This window comes from Orycteropus afer, unplaced genomic scaffold (genome assembly GCF_000298275.1).
Source record: "Orycteropus afer afer isolate SDZICR_OR568_19922 unplaced genomic scaffold, OryAfe1.0 scaffold00037, whole genome shotgun sequence".
In the NCBI taxonomy this organism is placed as follows: Eukaryota; Metazoa; Chordata; class Mammalia; order Tubulidentata; family Orycteropodidae; genus Orycteropus; species Orycteropus afer.
The window spans coordinates 3,296,065-3,318,378 of record NW_006921624.1 but is presented as its reverse complement, the minus strand read 5'-3'; the positions used below and the strand labels follow the sequence as shown (position 1 = coordinate 3,318,378).

General features: G+C 54.3%; 1 protein-coding gene across 1 annotated transcript in view; it reads left to right on the top strand.

Moving 5' to 3' along the window:
* Positions 1-22,314, top strand: part of LOC103193437 (DAB2 interacting protein) — a 146,408-nt gene that overhangs the window by 109,856 nt on the left and 14,238 nt on the right. The window contains exons 4-10 of the mRNA XM_007936646.2: positions 8,871-9,024; positions 10,819-10,917; positions 12,063-12,617; positions 16,069-16,213; positions 16,304-16,448; positions 19,095-19,331; positions 21,004-21,205. Of these exons, the coding sequence (XP_007934837.1) occupies positions 8,871-9,024; positions 10,819-10,917; positions 12,063-12,617; positions 16,069-16,213; positions 16,304-16,448; positions 19,095-19,331; positions 21,004-21,205 (1,537 nt within the window). The remainder of the gene's footprint in view (positions 1-8,870; positions 9,025-10,818; positions 10,918-12,062; positions 12,618-16,068; positions 16,214-16,303; positions 16,449-19,094; positions 19,332-21,003; positions 21,206-22,314) is intronic.

Sequence of the window (22,314 nt, the reverse complement as noted above, 5' to 3'; positions counted from 1 at the left end):
TGGCTTTAACACCATGTTGTGATAAGGAGCCACTTGCAAACCACAGTGAGGAAGTATCCTTTGGCCAATGGGCTGGGACCTGCATTCTCCAGGCCACATCTGCACTGACCCGCGGACACTGCCCGCTCCTTGATGGGCACCAGCCCATAGCCCTTGGGAGATTCCCGAGCACTTAACGGTCTTTCAGGACCTTCACACTGTGAGCTCCTGTGACTAGCCATCTCTCCTGGGAGCCTGGACACTGGAGGGCCAGGGTAGGCTGCTAAGTGTTTGTCATCTTTTGCTTCAGTAGAAGCCTTTCCCACATCCTCTCCAGGGCCACTTTCCCATGAAGAAGGTGATAGTATCAGTCTCTCCTATAATACGTGTGCTTCTGAAAATTCTTACTTAAAAATTGCCTGTAAAAGTCAGCCAGAATGCTCCTTAAAAGCAAGAATGGCGAGACTTCATCTCGTGGACTGTGAACATGTTATCAGAAGAGACTGGTGCCCGGAAATAGAGGGTCAGTGAAGAAGAAGACCCTCAGCGAGATAGATTGCCACAGTGGCTGCAACAGTGGGCTCTAACATAGTGAAGATTGTGAGGATGACACAGGACCAAGCAGTGTTTCATTCTGTTGTACATTCGGTCTCTCTGTGAGTTGGAACTGACTCGACAGCACTCAGTGACATTTCCTCATCATTCCCTACGAGGGTCCTGAGACCCCAGGGCCCTGAGGGCCAGCCACTATGTGGCTTTTAGAGGTGTTTATGGCCCCTGCTGAAATGAGGGTAGGGGACCAGTCAGAAACCAGGCCCACCCTCAGTGGTTTGATCGGTCTGAACCAAGGGGATCCTGGATGTGTTCACACATGTGTGGGAGAGACGGGTACAGGCTGAGCCTGTAGAGGAGTGAACACCTCGGCCAGGGCCTTGAGGAGAAGCTGGGGGAAGGGCAGTCAGGCAGAGGGATAGCTTGTGTACAGTGAGGGTCAGAGCCTCGGGTTGTTTTGGGATTGACAGTGGCAGGATTGAAGCAGATGAGACTGAGATCAGAGCCCTGGATGCCTGCAAGGTGAGGGGTGCGCTCTTTTCCTGGGGCTGAGGAGGTAGAGGGGCTTGGGGGATTTTACCCAGGGGAGGCTGAGGGGGCTTAGGGTTGGGATGGCACCATCCCTAATCTTTCAGAGCAGCCGGGCCAGCCTGAAGTTTCTCCTGGGGACCAGGTAAGGGGCAGAGAACTGTCACCTGCTTAGAAGCAGGAGGGGCAGCTAACCCTCAAGTCACTTTTGATTTGCCCAGATCTCATCCTATTCAATGAGTGTGCCTCGGATTCTCTTCTTTTAAAATTCAGGACACTTCACTGCTCTTCTGAGGTTTATGAATGTTTAAAAACTGCTTTGCAGTCCCCAAAGTAATTTGACAAGTCTGACAGCTATTGATTAAAATCCCGAAATTATTCAGGCTGCAGGATGACTTGTGGGATTAGATGGAAAGTTTTTTGTTTCTTTTCTCTCTGCATCCCCCCCAATAAAAAGAAAAAGAAATAGCATGTGTTAAGGTAAATGTGTTCTGAATGGTTTTTTAAAACTCCATTAGGCCTGCAAAATTATACTGGAAATAGTGTGGGCAGGGTAGGGTCAGGATGTGGAAGGCTGCCTCTCCCATTCAGAGACCAAGAACTAGCACCCCTTGTTTCTCTAGGCTCTTCCCAACCCCATAACCCCAAGTCACCACCAGGCAGCAGTGAAATGTTAAGGGGCTCTGGGCATGCAGTGGTGCTTAGTGGCTGTCATAGTTAAGTCCAGGCTACCCCAGCTTTTGTTCATTCAGTCAGCATTTATTGAACACCTATGATGTGCCACACCTAGGGCTACATTGTAGCACAGCATACCCACCCCATCCTTCTGCTCTGACTGCCGCAGTGTCGACCGTCTCTTTGCCAGCTCAGCCCTGTAATGTGAGGCCAGCACAGGCTCCCAGAGGCAAGGGTGTTTGCTGAGGTCCCATGGGTAGAGTGAGAGCTGGAGGGTAGCACCTCCCTGCCTCCCAGCCCAGGGCTCAGCATGTGTATGGGGCTGGGATCACACTGGTTCCTGGCAACTCTGCTTGGACCTACCACCTTGCCTTGGGCTGAGGGAATCCCAGGCTGGGAGGGCCCATGCCTCTAGGCCCTGTCGTCCCAGGAAGCCTTCCCAGGCAGGGCTGCCATCCTCCCTGCCTTTTTAGGACAGACTGTGTTTCCTTAGGGTCTCGGGGGCCACCAGGCGGTTGCATTCTTCTCCCCTCCCCTGGGACCCCAACTGGGCCAGGAAAGAGCTCTGGCCTTCTCAGCAGCCGGTTCCCAGGCCTGCAGGGCAAGGCTGGGCTCAGGGGAGCAATGGCTCTTCTGAAGGCTGTGGCGGGGTGCTGCCTGTTGGTGGACAGCATGCTGCTCAGTTCCCAGGAGGTCAGTGCCCCCATCCTCACTGGCTCCACGACCTGTCCACTGTGAGCAGATTTCCAGCACAGTTCCCTGCCTGGCGGTGACAGGCAGATGCCATGGTTGACAGGGTCTAACCTGATCTACAGCGTAAAGAGTTTGCTGAGATTCTGACTGGAGTTAGAAGGTCCTGCCAACCTTCTGGTCGTCAGCATCTCCTTCACAGAGACCAGCCTTGTCCAGACCAAGTATGTGCGTTGGAGATTGGGACTGGGGCAGAGTCACAGGCAGAGGGGACAAGTGGCCTCCTCAGTGGGGTTTACTGTCTTATATGCTTTTCTCCCTTTCTTTCACTTCAGGAAATTAAGGGTGTTGTGTTTTTGTTCTTGTTTCTAAGGTGTCCCAGGATATTGGGGTAGCTGTGGTTCATCCCCATTTTGCAGATGGGAAAACAGGCATTGGGAGAGGAAGGCATTTGAGTGATGAGGACAAAGGGTGAGAATAGCCTGGGAAGTATTTATCTTGTCACCCCAAGTGTCAGGAGCTTTACCCACCTTAGCAATGTCAGCCTTGATAACAGTGCACATCGATCATCCGTGTTGTTAACAACTCTGTCCCTGGCTCCAAAAATCATGCCTGGCAGTGAGTAAGTGACTAGACAAAAGGAGGACTGGACTGGTCACAGGTGACTGATTGGAGTAGATGGCCTTGACCCGATCTTGTGAGAGTCTCACCTGTGGTCCCTCATGTAATCCTTACAGCTATCCTGTGAAGAAGGCATGTCATTATCTCCACTTACAGATGGGGAAACTGAGGCCTGGAGAGTCGAATGCCTTGATGTACTCTTGATGTTTTAGAAAGAGTAGAGAATAGGTTTCTCCCTTTCTCTTGCCTGTTCCCAGCTGCAGGTAGCATTTCTGTTGAGTGCACATGTGTGTGTTACTGCTTCTGTTGCTCCTCCCACCACTACATTCCTGTTGCCCCCCTCTGACTGTCTGACCTCTTACCCAGGGCCCTTGCTCCAGCCCCTGGCAGTGCAGGCATCCCCTCTGCACCATGTCTGAAAGCTCCCTCAGCTCCTGCTTGCACACGTCCAGAGTACCCACTCCCTCCAGGGACAAACCAACCTGACCCATTTTGGGACAGCTATGACTGAGTTAGGAGCTCTGGTAGCATAGTGCCTAAGGCACTTGACTGCTAACCAGAAGGCTGGCGGTTCAAACCCACCAGCCACTCCTCGGAAGGAAGATGGGGCAATCTACTTCCGTAGTGATACTGCCTCGGAAGCCCAAGGAGGGGTCACTATGAGTTGGGTCCGACTCGACGGCACATAACAACAACAACAACATGACTGAGTTGGCATTGGCCTGTCTTGGTCCCAGCCCTGCCCTCTGGGGCTGTGCAGGGCAGCTCCCTCTGCCCCTTTGAGATTTAGAGGGTGACTCCCAGCCTCCTACTTTCCAGGCTATATAGCCCCACTCTTGACTCACACCACCCATTGCTGGGAACATCCTTTGCCATGACAAATAGGACTTTTTAATTATTGTGAGTTTTGTTTTGGGGGCCCCTCCCTTCTTGAAATAATGGGGAATTTGTTGAACTTCTGTGTCACTAACCTTTTAAGAGAAAAAAGGACTGAGTTGAAACACAGCTCGTGGGTTGGCTGGAAGGCTATCAGATAAGGCTGTTCTCTAGGAGCCGGGACAATGACCCCGTTGTTCCGCTGCCCAGCCCTCACAATGAGCTGCTGTTGGGGCCTGGCTTTATCTTCAACCGTGGACCCGCCCATGCCCTTGCCCATGTGCCCTGGGTCCTGGGCAGGGGCTACCCCATGCCCTGCCTGTGCGGCAGTCAGAAGGCCAGGCTGAGGCAGTGCCTTGTGGTAATAGAGCTAGTCTTGGACTATGCTGAACTGGGTTCAGTTCCCACTTGGCCACTTGGTACCCGTGTGATTTTGGGCAAGTCACCTCACCTTTCTGAGGTGCGATACCTCAAGCCTAGCAGGGTGGTTGTGAGAAAAACATGAGGAGAAGGGAAAGGTGGTGCAGAGTGGGGCTCGGACAGCATAGGTATGAGCGTTTACCTGTCTGGAGAGACCAGGGACAGCAGCGTGGTGGTGGCATTTTGACAGGGCTTTAAAGATGGAGAAAGGATTTTGCTAGGTGAAACAGCATGGGCCAGCCCCCACAGAGGGGAAGTGTTCTAGGGACCAGCTAGTGAAGCTGGAGAATGGGAATCTGATTCCTTGCTGGGGTGTAGTATGAGGGGAGGGTATTTCAGGAAGGGCCTGAACACCACATTAAGGCATCTGGGACTCAATTATGCTGTATGCTATGATGAGAGAGGAGATGGGAATGATGCCGTGTTGGGTGGAGGGGGATGTCCAGTGGGGAGGATGTGCTGTGGACCAGATGACAGAAGGCTTGTGGGAACCCTCCCCCATGCTCCCTAGCCAAGGCCACTCCAGGTTGCAGTGGAATCTTGGGCAGTCTCAACACCTAGTGGTGTCAGCTCTCTCCTCTGTAACCTGAGGATCACGTTGCCCGTCTCCTTCCAGAGGTGTGAGGATTCCAGACCATGGACAACACAGATGAAAAGCTTCCAAGGCAACTGGCCAGACTGGAGAGAAGGAGCAGGGGAACCAAGGGCCTCTAGTTTGGGGGGCTGCCATGGGGCTGGAGAATCAGCCCTGTCTGGAAAAGTCTCAGAGGACTTGGGCCATGGGTCAGGGAACTGGTGGTGTAGCTACATAGGGTAGGATGAACTTCCTAACTTTGGGAGAGATGGCGGGAGCTCCCCATACCTGGACAAAGACAAGGCCAAAGCCATTGCTCAGATGACGTGTACAGTGACATCATACCCCCGGTTTAACACCACACTGAGTAGCTGTGGGCACAACTTCCAGACCTGCATCCTCATCTCAGCAGGTGGTCTTGGGCAGACCAACTAACTTCTCCCTGAGCCCCACTTACTTTTTGTAAAATGAGCAGGTAAGTACTCCTGGAAGGAGTATGCAGTTGGGATGTAAAAGTGACACCCACCTCCTGTGCTGAGTGGAGGTAGGTGCCTGTGAGCATCTGTCTTCTGGGAGTAGAATGGGAGCCAAGGCAGAGGCCAGGTCCTATTCAGCCCCTTTCACCTGAGCTTCTTGGGTAGGAGCCATGCTCCTAACTCCTTCCACTTCTTGGCTTGGGCTGTCTCAGTGCTCTTTGACCTCTTCCTTGCCAGGGATGACTGACTGCTCACCAAACTGGGAAGGGCAGAGGCTGGAAGTGAGAAAGGAAGTGGCCCAACAATGCCTGGTATAAGACAAGGCAGGGTTGGGTAAAGTCCTGCCTTGGGTGATTGATGAGGCTGGCAATCCCAGGCATGGAGTGGGTAGGAGTTCTGAAGGCAGGAACTAGGTTGGCTTCTGGGAAAAGGTGGTTCTCAGGCCATGAGGCAATCCTACTGGGTCCAGGAAGGTCCAAATGACCATTTCCCTTCCTGAGCTCCAGGCATCACATTGGCCGTTAATGCCTTTGGACCATCACCCCATCTCCCACTGCTTCCACCTTCTCCCACCATCACCATGGACCACTCACCTCTATCAGAAAGTCCTATCCTAATAGCAGAATAGCTGCCTCTGGTCTCCGATGGGCTAGTACTGAGGATATTGTGCGTCAGGGTGTGGTGAGGGAGTACACCTTTCTCCCCATTGTGAGCACTGTGGCCAAGAGGGTCTTCACATACTCTGCCTGCCCTCATTCTTCTGCCAGTAAGCTGGGGGCTACAAACATAATGAATATGTCCTCTGCTTCACACACCCATGCCGGTGAGAAGCTTTTGGGGAGGTGGAGAGGGTCGGGCCTGGCCAGCTGTAATCCAGGGCACCTTTAGGCTGGTGAACTTCCTCTCGAGGTCTCTGTTCAGCCAGGAATCTTCCAATGAGGACCTGGCCAGCTGGGGCATGTTTGTGGGGCAGGATGGCGGAAAAGAAGAGGATTGTTCTGCAAACACAGGCTCCAGCCTCACTCCAGCTGCTTTGAGGTCTGGCCTGGGCCTGCTGGACTGCTGGGGCTACAGTGGGACCTGGGCCCCCTGGTGTCTCAGACCATGGGGCAGGCCCAGCTCTGAACCAAGCCTCTCCTTCCTTTCCCCAAATAGCTTCTTAGGCGCCCCAGGCAGGAGGCGGCCCTAGCTTACCAGCTCCTCCTTTTGCACTTCCTGAGTTCCTACCCCACCTACCCTGGCTCCCAGCATCCTTACCTGGCAAAGTTTTCCAGGCTGAGCCAGAAAGCAGCCAGACCCTGGCCCGTGGATGGTGTTTTTGGTGTCAAGGGGCTGTGGGTCCCTGCCTGTCCTTGGCAGGATGACCTCCCCAGCTGAGACAGGCCATCTCTTACATTGAGGTATGGAGCCCATCCTGGGGGGAGGCTTGGAATCCACCCTGTGAAGTGGCTGGTCAGGCCCAGCCTAGGGTGGAATCTCAGCCTAGGGAAAGGCTCACCCACCCACCACGTTAGTCAGTGTCCCGATGGCGGTTGAAGGTAGGCGATGGTGGGACGCTTCCCATGTGAGCCCAGGGACAGTTTGTGTCCCGGCCTTGTGGTGTGTTCTGCCCTTGGCCTGTGTTTGCAGCACCCCTCTTGTCCATTGCTCTAGAGCTTTCAGAAGTACTGCCTGCGGGCCTTGATTTGGCTTAGTGATCTGAGCCCTACTATGTGGCAGGCATGGGGGGCCCATGTTTGATGGGGAAAGGTTGATTGGGTCTCCTGGCTTGAGCTGTGAGGGCCCCCAAGGGCTCCAGCTCTTGACTCCCATATAGTACCTAGCATGTTGTTATTGTGCCATCTAGTCAGACCCAACTCATAGCAACCCATCCTTGGGTTTCCCAAACAGTATCACTACGGAAGTAGACTGCCCAACCTTCCTTCCGAGGAGTAACTGGTGAGTTTGAACCGCCAGGCTTCTGGTTAGCAGTCAAGTGCCTTAGGCACTATGCTACCAGAGCTCCTAGTGCCTAGCATAGGACTCCACGTGGGGGGAAGTTCATATGCACGAAGGGCTGTTGCCATGGAGATGTGGAGTTTTGGAGGCATGACCTCTGTCAACCTGTGAGGCCCTTGAGCAGAGCCTTCCCACTCATCTCAGCTTCTTGATCTCTAGCCCCAGTCCTCAGGCAACCATGGAACTAGTATACAGGTGTGTGCACTGGGGAGCTGTGTCTGGTAACCCTGTTGACTATAAGTCCCTTCAGGGCAGGACCCAGGCCTGAGGTATCTGGTGTTTGTCCTGGCCTAACCCTGACCTGAGGTTAATGGTCTTTGGTGAGACAGGGAGAGAGAATGGTGAACTGGGCCCTGGGATCCCTGTCACCACTGGAGGCTGGAAACTGAAAGGCAGGATGATGAGGAAGGAATTCAGTGTGGGCTATAAGCTTCGGGGAAGTTCCTCACTAGCTCCATGGGTTTGGGCCATGGTTTCTGTTCTCCAGCACCTGCTGGTCCTCAACTTTTCTTTTGTTCCAGCTCTTGGGGGCTGGAGGGACCAGTAGGGCCCTGCTATATATTCTTGGCTCTAGGAAAGGGACATTCACTTCTCCAGTGGGTGGACTCTACCAAGCTCCGGTGCAGGTACCACATCCATACGTTCCATGTGATGTGCTGAGGAAATCCAGGTGCAAAGAGGGAAAAGGTCTTGCCCAAGGCTGCAGAGTGAGTAAATAAGAGGCATCGGGCCAGGCCCATGTCTCTCAGAGCCAGTGAGTTCCATTTGGATACAAGTGGTCTCAGCTGCCTCTGCTCATTGTGCCAAGGCCTATGTTGGGCCCCCAACCATGGCCTGGGACCCTGAGCCCTAAGCACGTTGCCCCATCTGAGTTTCAGGGGGTCTTGGAACTGGGCAGAGACTGCTACATCCCTTCCATTTTGAACCTTGCTATCTTCACCTGTCTCAAGTAGGGCTGGTGGAGTGGCGTTGTGTACAAGAAAGGGTTCTACTGGCACTGATGGTCTGGACAAATACTGGGACAAGGTGACTGCATTGGTTTTGAACAAGGACTGGAGTGGAGAGGTGAGGAAGGACCCGATCCCTGGAAGGCTGCCTGGGTCAGGCCAGGTCTTTCTTGTGGGTCTCTGGGACTGCTCAGGAACCAGGCAGACCCTGCAGGCTAAAGTGCTAACTTTAACTCCTGAGTAGTTGCCAAATTCTCAGTTTCTTGTTTCCTTAGAGAGGCTGAGCCACTTACTGAGTCCTACAGTGGAAAAGGATTCCAGCAGTAGCCTTCCCCCCAATGTACCCTAAATTTATCTTAAAACAGAAACAACAGGGACTTGAGAGGAGTGATTGCGTCTAGCTGAGGGGTTCTGGATAGGCTTCCTGATGGAGAGCGGAAGGGACAGTGGGGGCTGGGGAGGGGAATGGGAACCAACTTGGCTGGGAGGGTGACAGGCCCAGTCTGAATGCCCATACTCCCCCCACCACCCCAGGTCTCATCTGATGCCCAGATTGAAGGAGTCACGCTCCCACGAGTCCCTGCTCAGCCCCAGCAGCGCGGTGGAGGCTCTGGACCTCAGCATGGAAGAGGAGGTGGTCATCAAGCCCGTGCACAGCAGCATCCTAGGCCAAGACTACTGCTTCGAGGTGGGTCCCGCTGCAGGGCAAGGGCGCACTGGTGTCCCCTTCTGGTGAGGCCAGGTTTCCATCCAGAAAACCCTGTTTGAGTGCTCTGTGGCCTCAGCTGGGCCAATCTCTTTGGGACAGTGGTGAGAATTTGCTTATGGCATGGGCTCTTAAGAGACCAGGGCTGGGGGAGCTGGGAAAGGGGGCTTCGTTCCTGCCCTGTGGGATCTCCTTGAAAACGGCCCAACACCTAATCTCTAAGCTGGCAAGTAAGAGTGGCTGAGGGCCTCCGGTGAGTAAAAGTGATAGAAGCCTGTGATAGGCCCCAGAACCCTTGTCTCGGCCCACTTGTCCACCCTTCTTGGAGGCCACCAGATGTAGGTAGGATAGAAGAGCATTCCTCCCCCCTTTTCTCCAGGGCCTATTTTCCTGTGTGCAGTGAGAGCCTAAACCTTTTCTGCCATAATGTTCAGTGACCCATCCCAGGCAGGGCTATTAGGGGGATTACCTGTTCTGTCCATCGTTGTAGATGGGGAAATGGAGGCCCTGGGAGGGCGGGAAGATCTCAGATGTCACACATCTAGATTGAGGCCAAGCCAGGCCCAGGATTAGAGTGTGTGCAGGTGTTCTTGGGAGTTTAGGAGTGGGGGAACTCCTAATAGCTTCTCCATTTATTCATATTCTCTTCCTACCTAAGTTTCTGGCAAGATTCCCCACCCCTCATTCTCCACCCCCAGTAATATGTATAATTAGGGGAGCTCTCTGCTGGAGGAATGAGCCTGAAAATCGGCCATTTCGGGATTAATGTGGCAACCTCCTGGCATCTCTAGCCCCAAGGAGAGAACAGAATGTTGCCTGGTATTTGCCCCACACCCTGTGCCCACTGGGTGCCGTTTCTGGTTCAGGATTTTGACCATGCAGGGCTGGATTGGGGCTCTGAGTTCCTTGCCTGGGGCTAAAGACAAGACTGTCCACCTAAGAGGGTAGTACAGAATGTGTGGACCCTTTAATGCCAGATGAGCATCTGAGTGTCCTCCTGAAGAGCCTTTCACGGTGTGCAGTGTTGGGGAGAAGGCAATGGGAACCCAGGGTAGAAGCTGTACTCCTCAGGAGTTGTCTAAACTGGGATTGGAGGATGAGCAAGAGTCATCTGTTGGGAAGATAAGAACGTGGGCTCCAGGCAGACAGCCCCAGGGCCTAGCACACCCAGCCAGCCCAGCTCTCCCCTCTCCAGTCTGGCACAAACGTTGGGCTCCTGTTACCATCACTGTTGTCATGTTGCTTGGCCAAAGAAAGTCCTGGGAAGGTCTGAACTGAGAACTGATATGAAGTGATCATGGTACCCACCAGTTCTGTGCCCTTGTACCTGTGTCTGTATCCTTGTACCTGTGTCTGTATCCTTGGTAGTGCCACCTTCGGGGAAGCTGTGCTTGGCTTATGCATGGCCCTCTGACACAGACAAGGTGGTCCATTCTTCTTTCCATCCATCTCAGGGAGAGTTAGGTTAGTGTCTGAAGGCTGCTTCCCTATCTAGACCAGACAGACCCTGGGACAGAGGTGAGGATCTTGGAACAGTAGCCAGATGGTTCAGGGTTAGGCAGCTCTCCTGTCATTAACTTGCTCTGTGACAGCAGGCTTCAGCTTATTGCCTCTAAAATATGAAATCCAGGGGTAACGACAAGCCTCCCCCTACTTCCTTCCTGAGGCTGTAGGGCAGACCTGGTGGCCGAGTCTCCTAAGCCTCAAAGGTCTTTGGCCCATTGCCCAGCTTTGCTCCATTCTCTCCCCTGTAGCACTGTCCTATCTGCCCAACAGGTGACAACGTCATCAGGAAGCAAGTGCTTTTCCTGCCGGTCAGCAGCTGAGCGGGATAAGTGGATGGAGAACCTGCGGCGAGCGGTGCACCCCAACAAGGTAGGGCAGTGCCAGCTCTTGCCAAAACAAGGGGCAGTTGAGGTTAGGCCCACAGCAGAGTACAGCCCCAGTTGTGTGGGGGTGGGAGGGTCCTCTCTATGGTGTCAGCTTGGTAGAGGGTGGTCATGAAGGCAGGGCCTGAGTGGGTGCTGTGTTTGGGCTTTGAAAGAGGAGTGAGAGTTGGCCAGACAAGTGCTATGGGCCCCTGTTCTTAAAGCGATAAATCAGGGAAGCTGTTGTTGTTGTTGTTGATATGTGCCGTCAAGTCGGACCCGACTCATAGCAACCCCTCCTTGGGTTTCCGAGGCAGTATCACTACGGCAGTAGATTGCCCCATCTTCCTTCCAAGGAGTGGCTGGTGGGTTTGAACCACCAGCCTCCTGGTTAGGAGTCAAGCGCCTTAGCCACTGTGCTACCAGAGCTCCTCAGGGAAGCTGGGACAGAGAAATCGTTAGCTTGTTGGAGATTGGGGCCCTGGGGTCCTTCTGCCTGGAACCTTTGCCCCCATTTTCCCTGGCCAACTTCTCATGGGATTCCAGCTTAGACATCTCTCCTTTCTCCAGGCAAGCATCCCTGGTGCAGGAGGTCTTGATGCCTCCTGGTCCCACTGTCCCCTGGGCTATCCCCCTACAGTTAATGGGACCCTAAGTGTAATCACTGGCTTCTGTGTCTGCCTCTCTGGCTGATTTGAGGACTTGGGCGGAGTCTTGGTCACCATGGCTTCTCAAAGGAAGGAGCCTTAGCTGCGGTCCCCTCTTCAGTTACTTAAGGACAGGGTGATGAATGGCATAGTAGCCTGCTCCGTGTGTGCTAGCCTCTTGACTTGGCCACTGACTCTGTAAGGAGTGGGTAGTTTTATTTCCATTTTATAGAAAAGGATTCTGAGGCTTAGATTGAGTCACTTTCCCAAAGACAGTCAGCAAATAAAAGGCAGAACAGAGATCCTCCCTGTGTCTGTCAGACTCCAGAGCTGTCCCCATCCCCTACCCTGTGTCAGGCTCTGGCCCTCCCCCATGGATGCTACCTTCCGAGGCCCTCCCAGATCTGAGACCCTCCAGCAGGGAGCTGGGCTGGGCGGTTGTGGCAGGGGCTGCAGGGCTACTTCCAGCTGACCACTCACCCGTGCCCACCCTGTGCTTGTGCAGGACAACAGCCGGCGTGTGGAACACATCCTAAAGCTGTGGGTGATCGAGGCCAAGGACCTGCCGGCCAAGAAGAAGTACCTGTGTGAGCTGTGCCTGGACGATGTGCTCTATGCCCGCACCACAGGCAAGCTCAAGACGGACAATGTCTTCTGGGGTGAGCACTTTGAATTCCACAACCTGCCACCTCTGCGCACCGTCACTGTCCACCTGTACCGGGAGACTGACAAGAAGAAGAAGAAGGAGCGCAACAGTTACCTGGGCCTGGTGAGCCTGCCTGCAGCCTCAGTGGCCGGGCGGCAGTTCGTGGAGAAATGGTACCCTGTGGTGACACCCAACCCCAAGGGCGGCAAGGGCCCTGGGCCCATGATCCGCATCAAGGCGCGCTACCAAACCATCACCATCCTGCCCATGGAGATGTACAAGGAGTTCGCGGAGCACATCACCAACCACTACCTGGGGCTCTGTGCAGCCCTCGAGCCCATCCTCAGTGCCAAGACCAAGGAGGAGATGGCATCCGCCCTGGTGCATATCTTGCAGAGCACGGGCAAGGTGAAGGTACGTGTGGGCACTGTGGCTCGTGGGCAACGTGCGGGGTTTCCCACTGTGCTGCGGGGCATGGTCGCATGCATTGGATTACCTGCTGTTCTCCCATGTTTGTGTTATGTGTTACACCTCTAGTGGAGGCATTGGAGGCACCAGTCACTGCCAGGGGCTCCCTAAATTTTAGTTGTGTCGTGGGGTGTGGGGCTTTGTACTCCCCCTCCACAGCTGGGGCTGATCACTGAGGCCAGTATGTAGGGATTGAGCCTATTGTGGGGGAGTGGGCTTGCCTTCCAGTGCCTTCCTCCACTGCCCCACAGGTCTGGCCCCTGAGGCTCTAGGGAAGCAGTCATAGAACAGGCTCTTCCATTACACATGGGTCCCAGCAACCCAACATAACACGTACATAATTAGCTGCTGAGTCTAACAGCCCCCAGCAGGGTAGTCCCCCAGCCCCACCCCACACTCAGACCCAGACACACCATCTTGCACATATACAGATACACCGTGATCAATTACAGCTGTTCAGCGTTTACCGTCAGAGCCCCGCCGAAATGGATTATCTGAAAGCCATCCAGGCAGGTCCTTCTTCGGGAATGGAGGAGCCCAGCCCTCTCCTACCATTTCTGTCACGTTCCACTCCTGAAAATGAGCCAAGCAATAACAGGCCATACCACATTAGTCCTCTCACCCACTTGGTTTTGGAGATAAGTGGGCTCCTTCCAAACTGGGGTTCTCCAAGAAGGCTCCCCTTGTCCTATCTGCCCAGATGAATGCATCGTGGTTCTGTGAGCCTCAAAGGTGAATCACCTCTTCTTCAGTCTACCCCCTTCCCTTGGGACAGCTGCTGAAAGGGATTACAGTAGGAGGACTAGATTTAGAATCCATCCATGTTACACAAGCCCTTGCATGCTGGTGAGGGAGCCGGACCTCTGTCCTCCACAGAGTGGTGTGGGTTAAGAACCAAATGGTCCATTTGGTGGGGGTCCTCTGTCAAGGCCTCAGCCTTAGGTCAGGAAGAGGCTCAGTCCTCAGCGACCCAGAGAGCCCAAGGGTCCATGGCACCATGAAGGCCACACCCACACCATCCTCTCACTCCTTAGGAGGGGGAGGCCATGATTGGAAGTCCCTTGGCTGCCTTCAGGCCCTCCATAGTTCCCCTGCCTGTGGGGCCAGTGCTGAGCCCCCCAGCCCTGTGGCCCACAACCTGTTGGACTAGTGGTGTACAACGGGGGCAGGTCCAGGGATGGTGTACAACAGGGGCAGGGCCAGGGAGAGGATATGTTTTAGGGTGGGCTCCATGAGGAGAAGAGGAGGGCACTCTGCTTTCCTAGGTGTTGTTTGACCACCTCATCCTACAACCTCCAGCCTTCAGACTTGACTGTCCAGGCTTCAGGTTGGACCCACTCTGGCTGCACAGAGACTGTCCTAAATTTACTGTCAGCATCCAGGGGGTTGGGGTGGGAAACTGAAAATGAATTGAGAACACTGTGGCCCTCAGAGCAGGGGAGCCAGGGAGGCTCATGGGGCGTTCTTTTGATCTCAGTTCCTGGGGGCTGGGCCAGCCAGGGAAGCAGACTTAAATCTGAAGGGATCTTTACTCTTGGTGCTCGCAGCCATGAGGAAAGACAGGGCGAGGTGCTCACTATGGAGAGAGGTGGAACCGGGGCCCCAGCCTTCTCTGGTGGACCCTCAGTTGGTGCAGGAAACAATAGCTGGAAGGACAGAAAGTAACTCATCCTGCCAGGAGGACTTGCAGTTGAGTTCCCTATCTCTGGAACACTTGGGGACTAAATGGCGATTTTGGTGAAAGGCAGAGAATCTCTGCTCAGAGAATGGTTTCTCATGAACCTGATGATGTCGGAGCTCGGGTGCTGGGGGACAAAGGCCCTGCACTCCCACCCTGAAGGCTGTGCGTCTCCCTCTGGTCTGGGGCTGGTCATGTGTACCTTTCTGCCCTTTCCCCAGCCTCCTCTCCTAGGCAGTGGCCTTTCAGAGTTCCTGTCCAAGGACTTGGAGAGGTTTCTCCATGCCATCCCGAAGTCCCCTCAGTGCAATGGGAGGAACGTGGGCCTCGGAAGCAAGAGACTTGAGCCAGATCTGGGCCAGGTGGCTGTGTGACCTTGAACAGGTCATTTTCCTGTTCTCTGCCTTGGTTTCCCCCTCAGTGGGTCCTTGATCTTAGGAGTTGCTCTTCCCAGCACTGGGAAGCTCAAGCAGTAGGCTTGAGGAGGAGCCCAGGTGAAGGCCACGGGGTGAAATGAAGTACTAACCTCAGTCTCAGTGGGTTCAGGAATAGGCTCCTAGAGACCAGTCTGCAGGTCAGGAAGTGGTCCTCAGTCTGTGAGCTCCCCAGAGGGACCCAGTGGCCAGTCTCCCACTCCTTCCTGCCCCTCTGTGGTCAGCCGGGACTCCTGGACTTATAGCTCAGTTCTATTATTTCAAGAGCCACTTGAGATTTCAGAGTGCTGCTGTTGGAGTGAGGGATTTGATGAGCACCAGACACCCTGGCCCATGTTGGCAACCTTGCCGACTCCATGCTGGGAGGACCCTGCCTTCACTGTTATCCTCCCCTGAGTCTCTGTCTCCTTTCCCTCTGCCTCTCCCCCAAATCACAAGGTTGGCTGTGGGTGTGAGGAGGCTGAGACTCCAAGGGAGGGAGTTGCCAGCTGGGTGGGTGCAGCAGGTTCATTTGACAGCTCTCCAAAGTCAGCAAGGTGTGGGCTCAGGCTCCCGTCCCTCAGGTTTTCCTGTGACATGGCACTATGGGGCCTGATGGGCACAGCAGCTTAGCAGCTGCCTTCCAAAGATGCCTGGAACCCATCCATAGCAGTGAGGGGCTACTGCTCTGGGTTTGCCAATTGGCCATTGAAACCACAGCCTTCCCAAGTCCCACACCAGGATAGCTGTGGGTAGATAATGGTCTCCACTTTTTACCTCTCTAAGCACAAGTGGCTCACCACCTTCCAGGCAGCTGGACAGCTTCTGCTTCTCCTGGTCCTTCCCTACAGACTGCACAGAACATGTCTTGCTTCTCTGTGGGAGACCCCATCCGAGTAACATGTAAATCATGGCAGCTGTTTGTATTATGGAGAAAGGGCAGTGCCATTTAGCCTTTTGACGCTGATGGTGGTTAGGGTGAGAGGAGCTCTGCATGGTCACCCAGCCAGACCTTGATCAGGATTCAGCCGAGATTTGAGCACAGCTGGGCTGACTGTGATGGTGGGAGCTTATGACGCCATGTCCTGTGCTCTGGCCCAGCTCTAAGGCCACCAGTTCTCACTCCCTGGCAGACTACAAGGATGGGCACTGTGTCTGTTCCTCTCTGGGTCCTCGGTAGCTTGGGAACGGAGCATCCTTAAGAAGCAGGAACTTCTCTTCTGGCCAGGGAACAAGTCTAGCAGTCTAGGGTCCTACCTGCCAGGCTGGCTGTGGTCCTACTCTCCTCATTCTCCTGCCTCCCCAGGACTTTCTTACGGACCTGATGATGTCGGAGGTGGACCGCTGTGGGGACAATGAGCACCTCATCTTCCGGGAGAACACATTGGCCACCAAGGCCATTGAGGAGTACCTCAAGCTGGTGGGCCAGAAGTACCTGCAGGATGCACTAGGTAGGGAGGTTACAGGCCGGCAAGTGGGAAGAGGGCAGGGCAGGACCCCCAGGACCTCACACTGCCCCTCCCTGCTCACCCCGGCCACAGGTGAATTCATCAAAGCTCTGTATGAGTCGGATGAGAACTGCGAAGTGGATCCCAGCAAGTGCTCGGCTGCTGACCTCCCTGAGCACCAGGGCAACCTTAAAATGTGTTGTGAACTGGCCTTCTGCAAGATCATCAACTCCTACTGGTCAGTGCTGCCCAGGACTCTCCACCCCGATGCCTTAGCCCAGTCCTTCTGTGTCAGTATGCCTATGGTATGCCAGGCCTTGTGAGTGCTTAATCCACTCAGAACCCCCCAGCCCTCTGTGAGGGCCATTTTCCCCATTTGATGAGCAACAGAACTGTGGTTTAATAAGGAGAGGGTAACTTACAGGCTTGCAGCCTTGCCCAGTTTCTAGGTGGGGGTGCTGTGGTTACAGTCCTTTTCCTCACCCCACTGAGTCATCCTGGTCCTTCTTGGGCTCTCAGATATAGGTGAATGTTCAGAATGTATGCACAGCATGGTTTTAATGGTGCTAAAACAGAAAGAACCTGGCCATGGCAGGCAGTCTGTGCATGTTTATTAGAGAATGAACTCTGTGTCTGGGGCTGCAGCATTGAGTGAGGCTGACAAGGCCCCCTTGACACAGCTGGCCACCACTGGGCCAGGTGGGCAGCTTAACCTGGGCCACCTCTTCCTGTCCGTAGGAGTGGTGGTGCTCATGCCACAGACTTGTGACCAGGCCCAGCATGGGCACGTGTGGGTGCCTGAACACTAGGCAGGCCCCTGGTGGGCTCGTAAAGAACAAAGGAGAGCTTGGGCTTTAAACAGAAGGAAGGCCTGCCAGCTACCACCAGCCCCGGAAGGCAGGAGACTATGCAGTGTGGGCTGCCCGGACAGGGCCATGATCAGGGCGAGAATCATCCCAGGCAACTTTCTGGACGTCTGACTTCCTGGCACCTGCTTGCTCCTGGGGATGGTGTGTCTGTGATGCCTGGCTGGCCTGATGCTGCCAAGTGCAGCCTCATTGTGGAGTGGTAGGCACGGCTGTCCAGAACTGTTGCCAACCGTGGGCAGTGGGCTATTGTCCCAGCTTTTATTCTTAGTCTCTGTTCCAGTTCAAGGCTTATGTTCCCCCATTCCTGCCCTCTCTTCAGTCCTCCTCTAGACACCACACTTCCCTCCCCTCAGCCACACCTCAGTCTTTGCTTTGCTTTGGTTTCTCTTTTCCCACACCTTGATCTACACATTCCTGCCCTTCCTGCTTTAAGGCGTTACACATGGCTCCCCTCTGAGGCCCTTCTTCCTGTCACTGGGTGGGGCCCGCTTACCCTTTCTGGGCACTCTGTCAGCCCTGATCCCAGCAGAGTGCGATGGTGCTGGGTCCAAGTCTGGTTCAGAGGCAGGCCCAGGGCTGGGAACACTGGCGAAGAACAGGCGGAGGCAGAGGCAGGTCTGCGAGGTGAAGAGGGGTTGGGGGAGTGGCCAGAAGCAGTGGAGGGTGGGCCTACCTGGCACCTTCTAGACGGGGCCAGAAATTGTGCACCTTTCCAAATCTCTGGGCCCAGGGTGGAGGGGCAGCCAGAGAGCCTTGGATTCCTTGGGGGCACACATCCCACCTCTGGGACGGGCAGGGCTTTTCCTCTTCTGTCTCTGTGTTCCCAGGAGGGGCCAGGGACACAGGGAAAACATACATGGCCAGTTTTCCATTTCCTCTTTCTGGCATTTGTCAGCAGCACAGAGGCACCTGTCTATTCCAGACAAGGTCCTGTGCAGGGCACTAGGGGGGCCCTGGGCCGACAGTCACCTTCCTCACTTCTTCTCGTCATGCCTTTATTAGTTCAGCCAGCATCCATTGCAGGAGAGCCTGTGGGCTGGGCACCGGGATGCTGGGGAAAGCATGTGGCGTTGATTGAGCCCTCTTAAGGCCTTGGACTCTTAGCCTGAAGATGACTCCGAGGGGTTGGCAGTCCTTGTTCTAGTTTAAGGGTGAGGAAACTGCAGCCAAGGAGAGACAGGGTCTTTGTCAGATTACCACGAGCTAGGGATACCAGGCACAGACTGAACTCAGGGAGCATTGGGGTCTAGCTTACTTCAGGGTGGGAGGCACATTTTTTAGGGTGAAAGATAAGAAAGCCACTTAAATATTGGGCGGGTGAGGTTGACCTGGGAGCCAGGAACCCTGTGTTCTACGGCCAGCTCTGCCCGCTGCTCCATTTTCCCATCTGTAAATGGAGAGCCATCTACTCACCCTGTGGTTAAGGGTATGCCCATATTCTTGATCATTCTGCACTCTGCCAAACCCCTAGGATTCCCGTAACATCATTCAAACAAAGGGAATGAGTCTCAAAGGCCAGTGATGGGGACCCAGGAGACAGTGGTCTGTCCGCTTATTTTTCTCACTCTCCCTGAAACTCAGATGCCTGCCCTCTAGGGAAGACTAAGAGACAAGTCAGAAGCCTCAGGGAGGGAAGCCCTGAATGAGGCGGGAGGGGCCCAGGTCAGGAGCTGGAGAGGTGGTTCTGGCACTGGCCACGCCGTTGGACAGAGGCTCAGCTCCTCCATCCTCCTCCCTTGTCTCTTTTCCATTTCTTGGCCCTTCATTGAGAGCCTATTGTCCAGATTGTAGTATGGGTCTCCCCACTCCTTTTACTTCTGAGCACTGCCTCCGTGCTGGGCCCCATGCTGAGTGCTGTCCTTGCTGTGCCCCATCAACCCTCCCAAGAGCCCCGCCCTGTGGCAGGGAACACAGCTATTGGGATGCAGAGCTGGGGCTGGAGTTGGGCTTTGGTTTGGTGCAGAACTGGGCCTCTGCCTGACAACCAGGCCCCTACTTGCATGTTCCTACAACAGTGTCTTCCCACGAGAACTGAAGGAGGTGTTTGCCTCGTGGCGGCAGGAGTGCAGCAGCCGCGGCCGGCCAGACATCAGCGAACGCCTCATCAGTGCCTCCCTCTTTTTGCGCTTCCTGTGCCCAGCCATCATGTCGCCCTCACTCTTCAACCTGCTGCAGGAATACCCCGATGACCGCACTGCCCGTACCCTTACCCTCATCGCCAAGGTTACCCAGAACCTGGCCAACTTTGCCAAGTGAGTGTTGCATCCCCACCAGGCAGAATCAACGCCTGGGTCTGGAGTCATAGGCCAGACCACCAGGGTGATTTTGGCCCACAGGCCTAGCTTTTATCTCTGTGGCCTCTGTCCTTCCCCTTCCTCTTTTTCCAAAACCAAGTTTTCTCCATACCCATCTACTTCTGTTGAAAATACATAGATGATTTAGGGAGTACCAAAACAGGAAGTCACTGTCAACCTGTTTTCAAAGGTGATAGTATTTTCCCTTCTGTTTTTTTTGAGTTAACACTTTTTCATGAGGATTCTTCCCTGTCCTTCAGACTTCCTAAACCTCACTTTACAATGAATGGTTACTATTCCTTCAGAGAGGGCTGGCCGGTATTTATTTAATCAGTCCCCTGCGGCTGGGCACTGAGATTATCTCAGGCTGCCTTTGTTTAATGCTGTCAAGCATGTCTTCGTTTGCGGTTGTTTCCTCAGAGTGAATGGGTGGCATTGGAGTGGTTGGATCATTCAGTTGTTCACTCACAGAGCACATATTGAGCGCCATCCTATGACCATCACTCTAGCAGGCTCTGGCACTGAGGTGATTCAGAGCTGGTCCCATCCCTGCCGGAGCTTAGCCCTTTAACAGAGAGATGGACACAGAATAAGTAGCAGAACAGTGGCAGATGTACACATCTCTTAGGAGAATCTATAGCTTGTTGGGAGAGGAGTCAGGGAGGCTTCCTGGAAGAGGTGGTCTGTAGCTGCATGTCACAGGATAAGGCACTGGTCAGGCTATAAGGCAGGTATTCCAAGGCAGAAGAAGGGGCTGTGTGTGGAGTGACATGGATGGTGTGGTGGCATTCCTAGATCAAGTGCCAGGCCAGGAGGAGCCAGAGAGCAGATTAAAGAGGACATTAGGGATTTGAAGGCCAGACAAGGCAGACGGAGCCACCAAAGGGTTTTTAATAAATAACAGATGGCTTCATCTCCTCTGGATCCTGGAAAGATCATCCTGACAGTGGTGGGGTTAGTAGATTGCAAAGAACATGGCTGGCAGCTGGCAGACCTGGGACTGGCGTAGCAAAAATGGCAAAAGTCTGGGGATGGTTGGGGCGGAGGGCAGTGGAGGAAGCAGTGGGCTGCAGGGGACAAGGTCATGGGGTGATTAGGAGATAAAGTCAGTGGGCCTTGCTGGTTGGAAGGAGGGAGAAGTTGACTCTTGAGGCTCTGGCTCAGGCATCTGGTTGGTGGTAGCGTCTCCAGTTGGAATAGGGAGCCCAGGAGGAGGGCGTGGGCTCTGGGTGACAGCAGTGACTTCCGATATGTCAAGCCTGGGTATGTGAACTCCTAGGGAAGTGCCTGTGGATGTGCATGTCTGACAGCTCAGCAGAGAGACCTGGGCCAAGTGTAGAGTTGAGAATCATCTGCACACCAGGCTCTTGAAACTTAGAGAAAAGGAGGAAGTGGGGCTGTGACTGGCAGGGCATGGCAGGGTGTTGAGCAAGACAAATTCTGTGAGACAGTCTGGAAAGAGGTCTGTGAACTTGGCCATGAGGAAGGAGCGCCTGGTGACTTGAGTGAGAGCAGTATGACCAGGGGTTGGGGCGGTGTCTCGGAGAAGGGGAGCTCCGGGGCAGGGCCTGGGTCTGGCTGGCGTGGCCTTGGGCCCAGGCACTCACCCCTTACTCTCCTCTCTTACCAGGTTTGGCAGCAAGGAGGAGTACATGTCATTCATGAACCAGTTCCTGGAGCATGAGTGGACCAACATGCAGCGCTTCCTGCTGGAGATTTCCAACCCTGAGACCATCTCCAACACTGCTGGCTTCGAGGGCTACATCGACCTGGGCCGTGAACTATCCAGTCTGCACTCGCTGCTCTGGGAGGCTGTCAGCCAGCTGGAGCAGGTGCCTGTTGAGAGGGTGCAGGGGAGAGCAGCAGAGGGTGGGGGCAGAGTCCACAGAGCCCAGGTGTCCTCCACCCAGACTCTCCATAGAGGGCATAGGGTAGGCCCTGTGTGGTGTGGATCAGGAGCCCTTCCTGGGCATCTGGAGCCCAGGGCTACAGCTCAGGCTTTGTCAGACACACAGGACTCTGGGGTCCACTTTCTTTGTGAGTGAGTGCTGCATTTCCCAGAAGTACCAAGATGCTTCACTTGCCCCTTTCTAGGTGCTGGGGCTTTGGGCCCGTGCCTCAGTGTATCCAGTGGACAGGCGTACTCCCTTCCTGAGCGCATTTGAGAAATGTACTTGTACTGGCTTCTCATAGCTGCTTCACCTAAAATGTTGTTTCTCTGGCTTTTGAAGCCACTGATGATAGGAAAAACACAGACTCTGAAAAAGCCCCACCTCTGCATGTCAGGCAGGAAGTGCAAACCTTTCCAGAATTGTCCTTGACCGTTGGTTGACAAGGTTATTCCCTAGACACCTCTAGCTTTGCTGTAGTTACTAGGAGTGGGCCCTCCCTGGCTTGGGGTCCCCCTGGCCACCAGTGGCCCCAGCCCCCACAGTTAACATGTTCTAGGCAGGAGGAACTGGGCCTGTCAGGAGCCACTTCCAGCATATCTGTTGCTTTCCTGGGCTCAAAGAGACTACTTCACAAAAGCAGATGATGCTGAAACAGGCCGAGGAGGCCTTCCCCAGGTTCTAGTCCCATTACCTAGCAATGACCACTCACAACACTGATGTGCAGCCTTCTAGCCCTGCTCTGTGCATGTGTCGGACACATGCTGGCACAGATGCAGTTTTTCTTTTCTTGTTTGTTTTAAAGTGAGGACTTACCGTGTCTAGTGCAGCATGCGTTTCTTACTCCCTTGGTCATGGACATCTTTCTACATCGGTACATAGCATGCCACCGCCATGGCCTTTCAGCACCCACAGCCTGTCCCGTGGTGTGAACACATAGCTTGTTTGACCAGCCCCCCCCGTGGGTGAACTCTTAGTCAGTCCCAGCTTCTCAACTGAAACCAGATGTCGTTGCAGTCACACACAATTATACTTGCTCATTTACATCCACT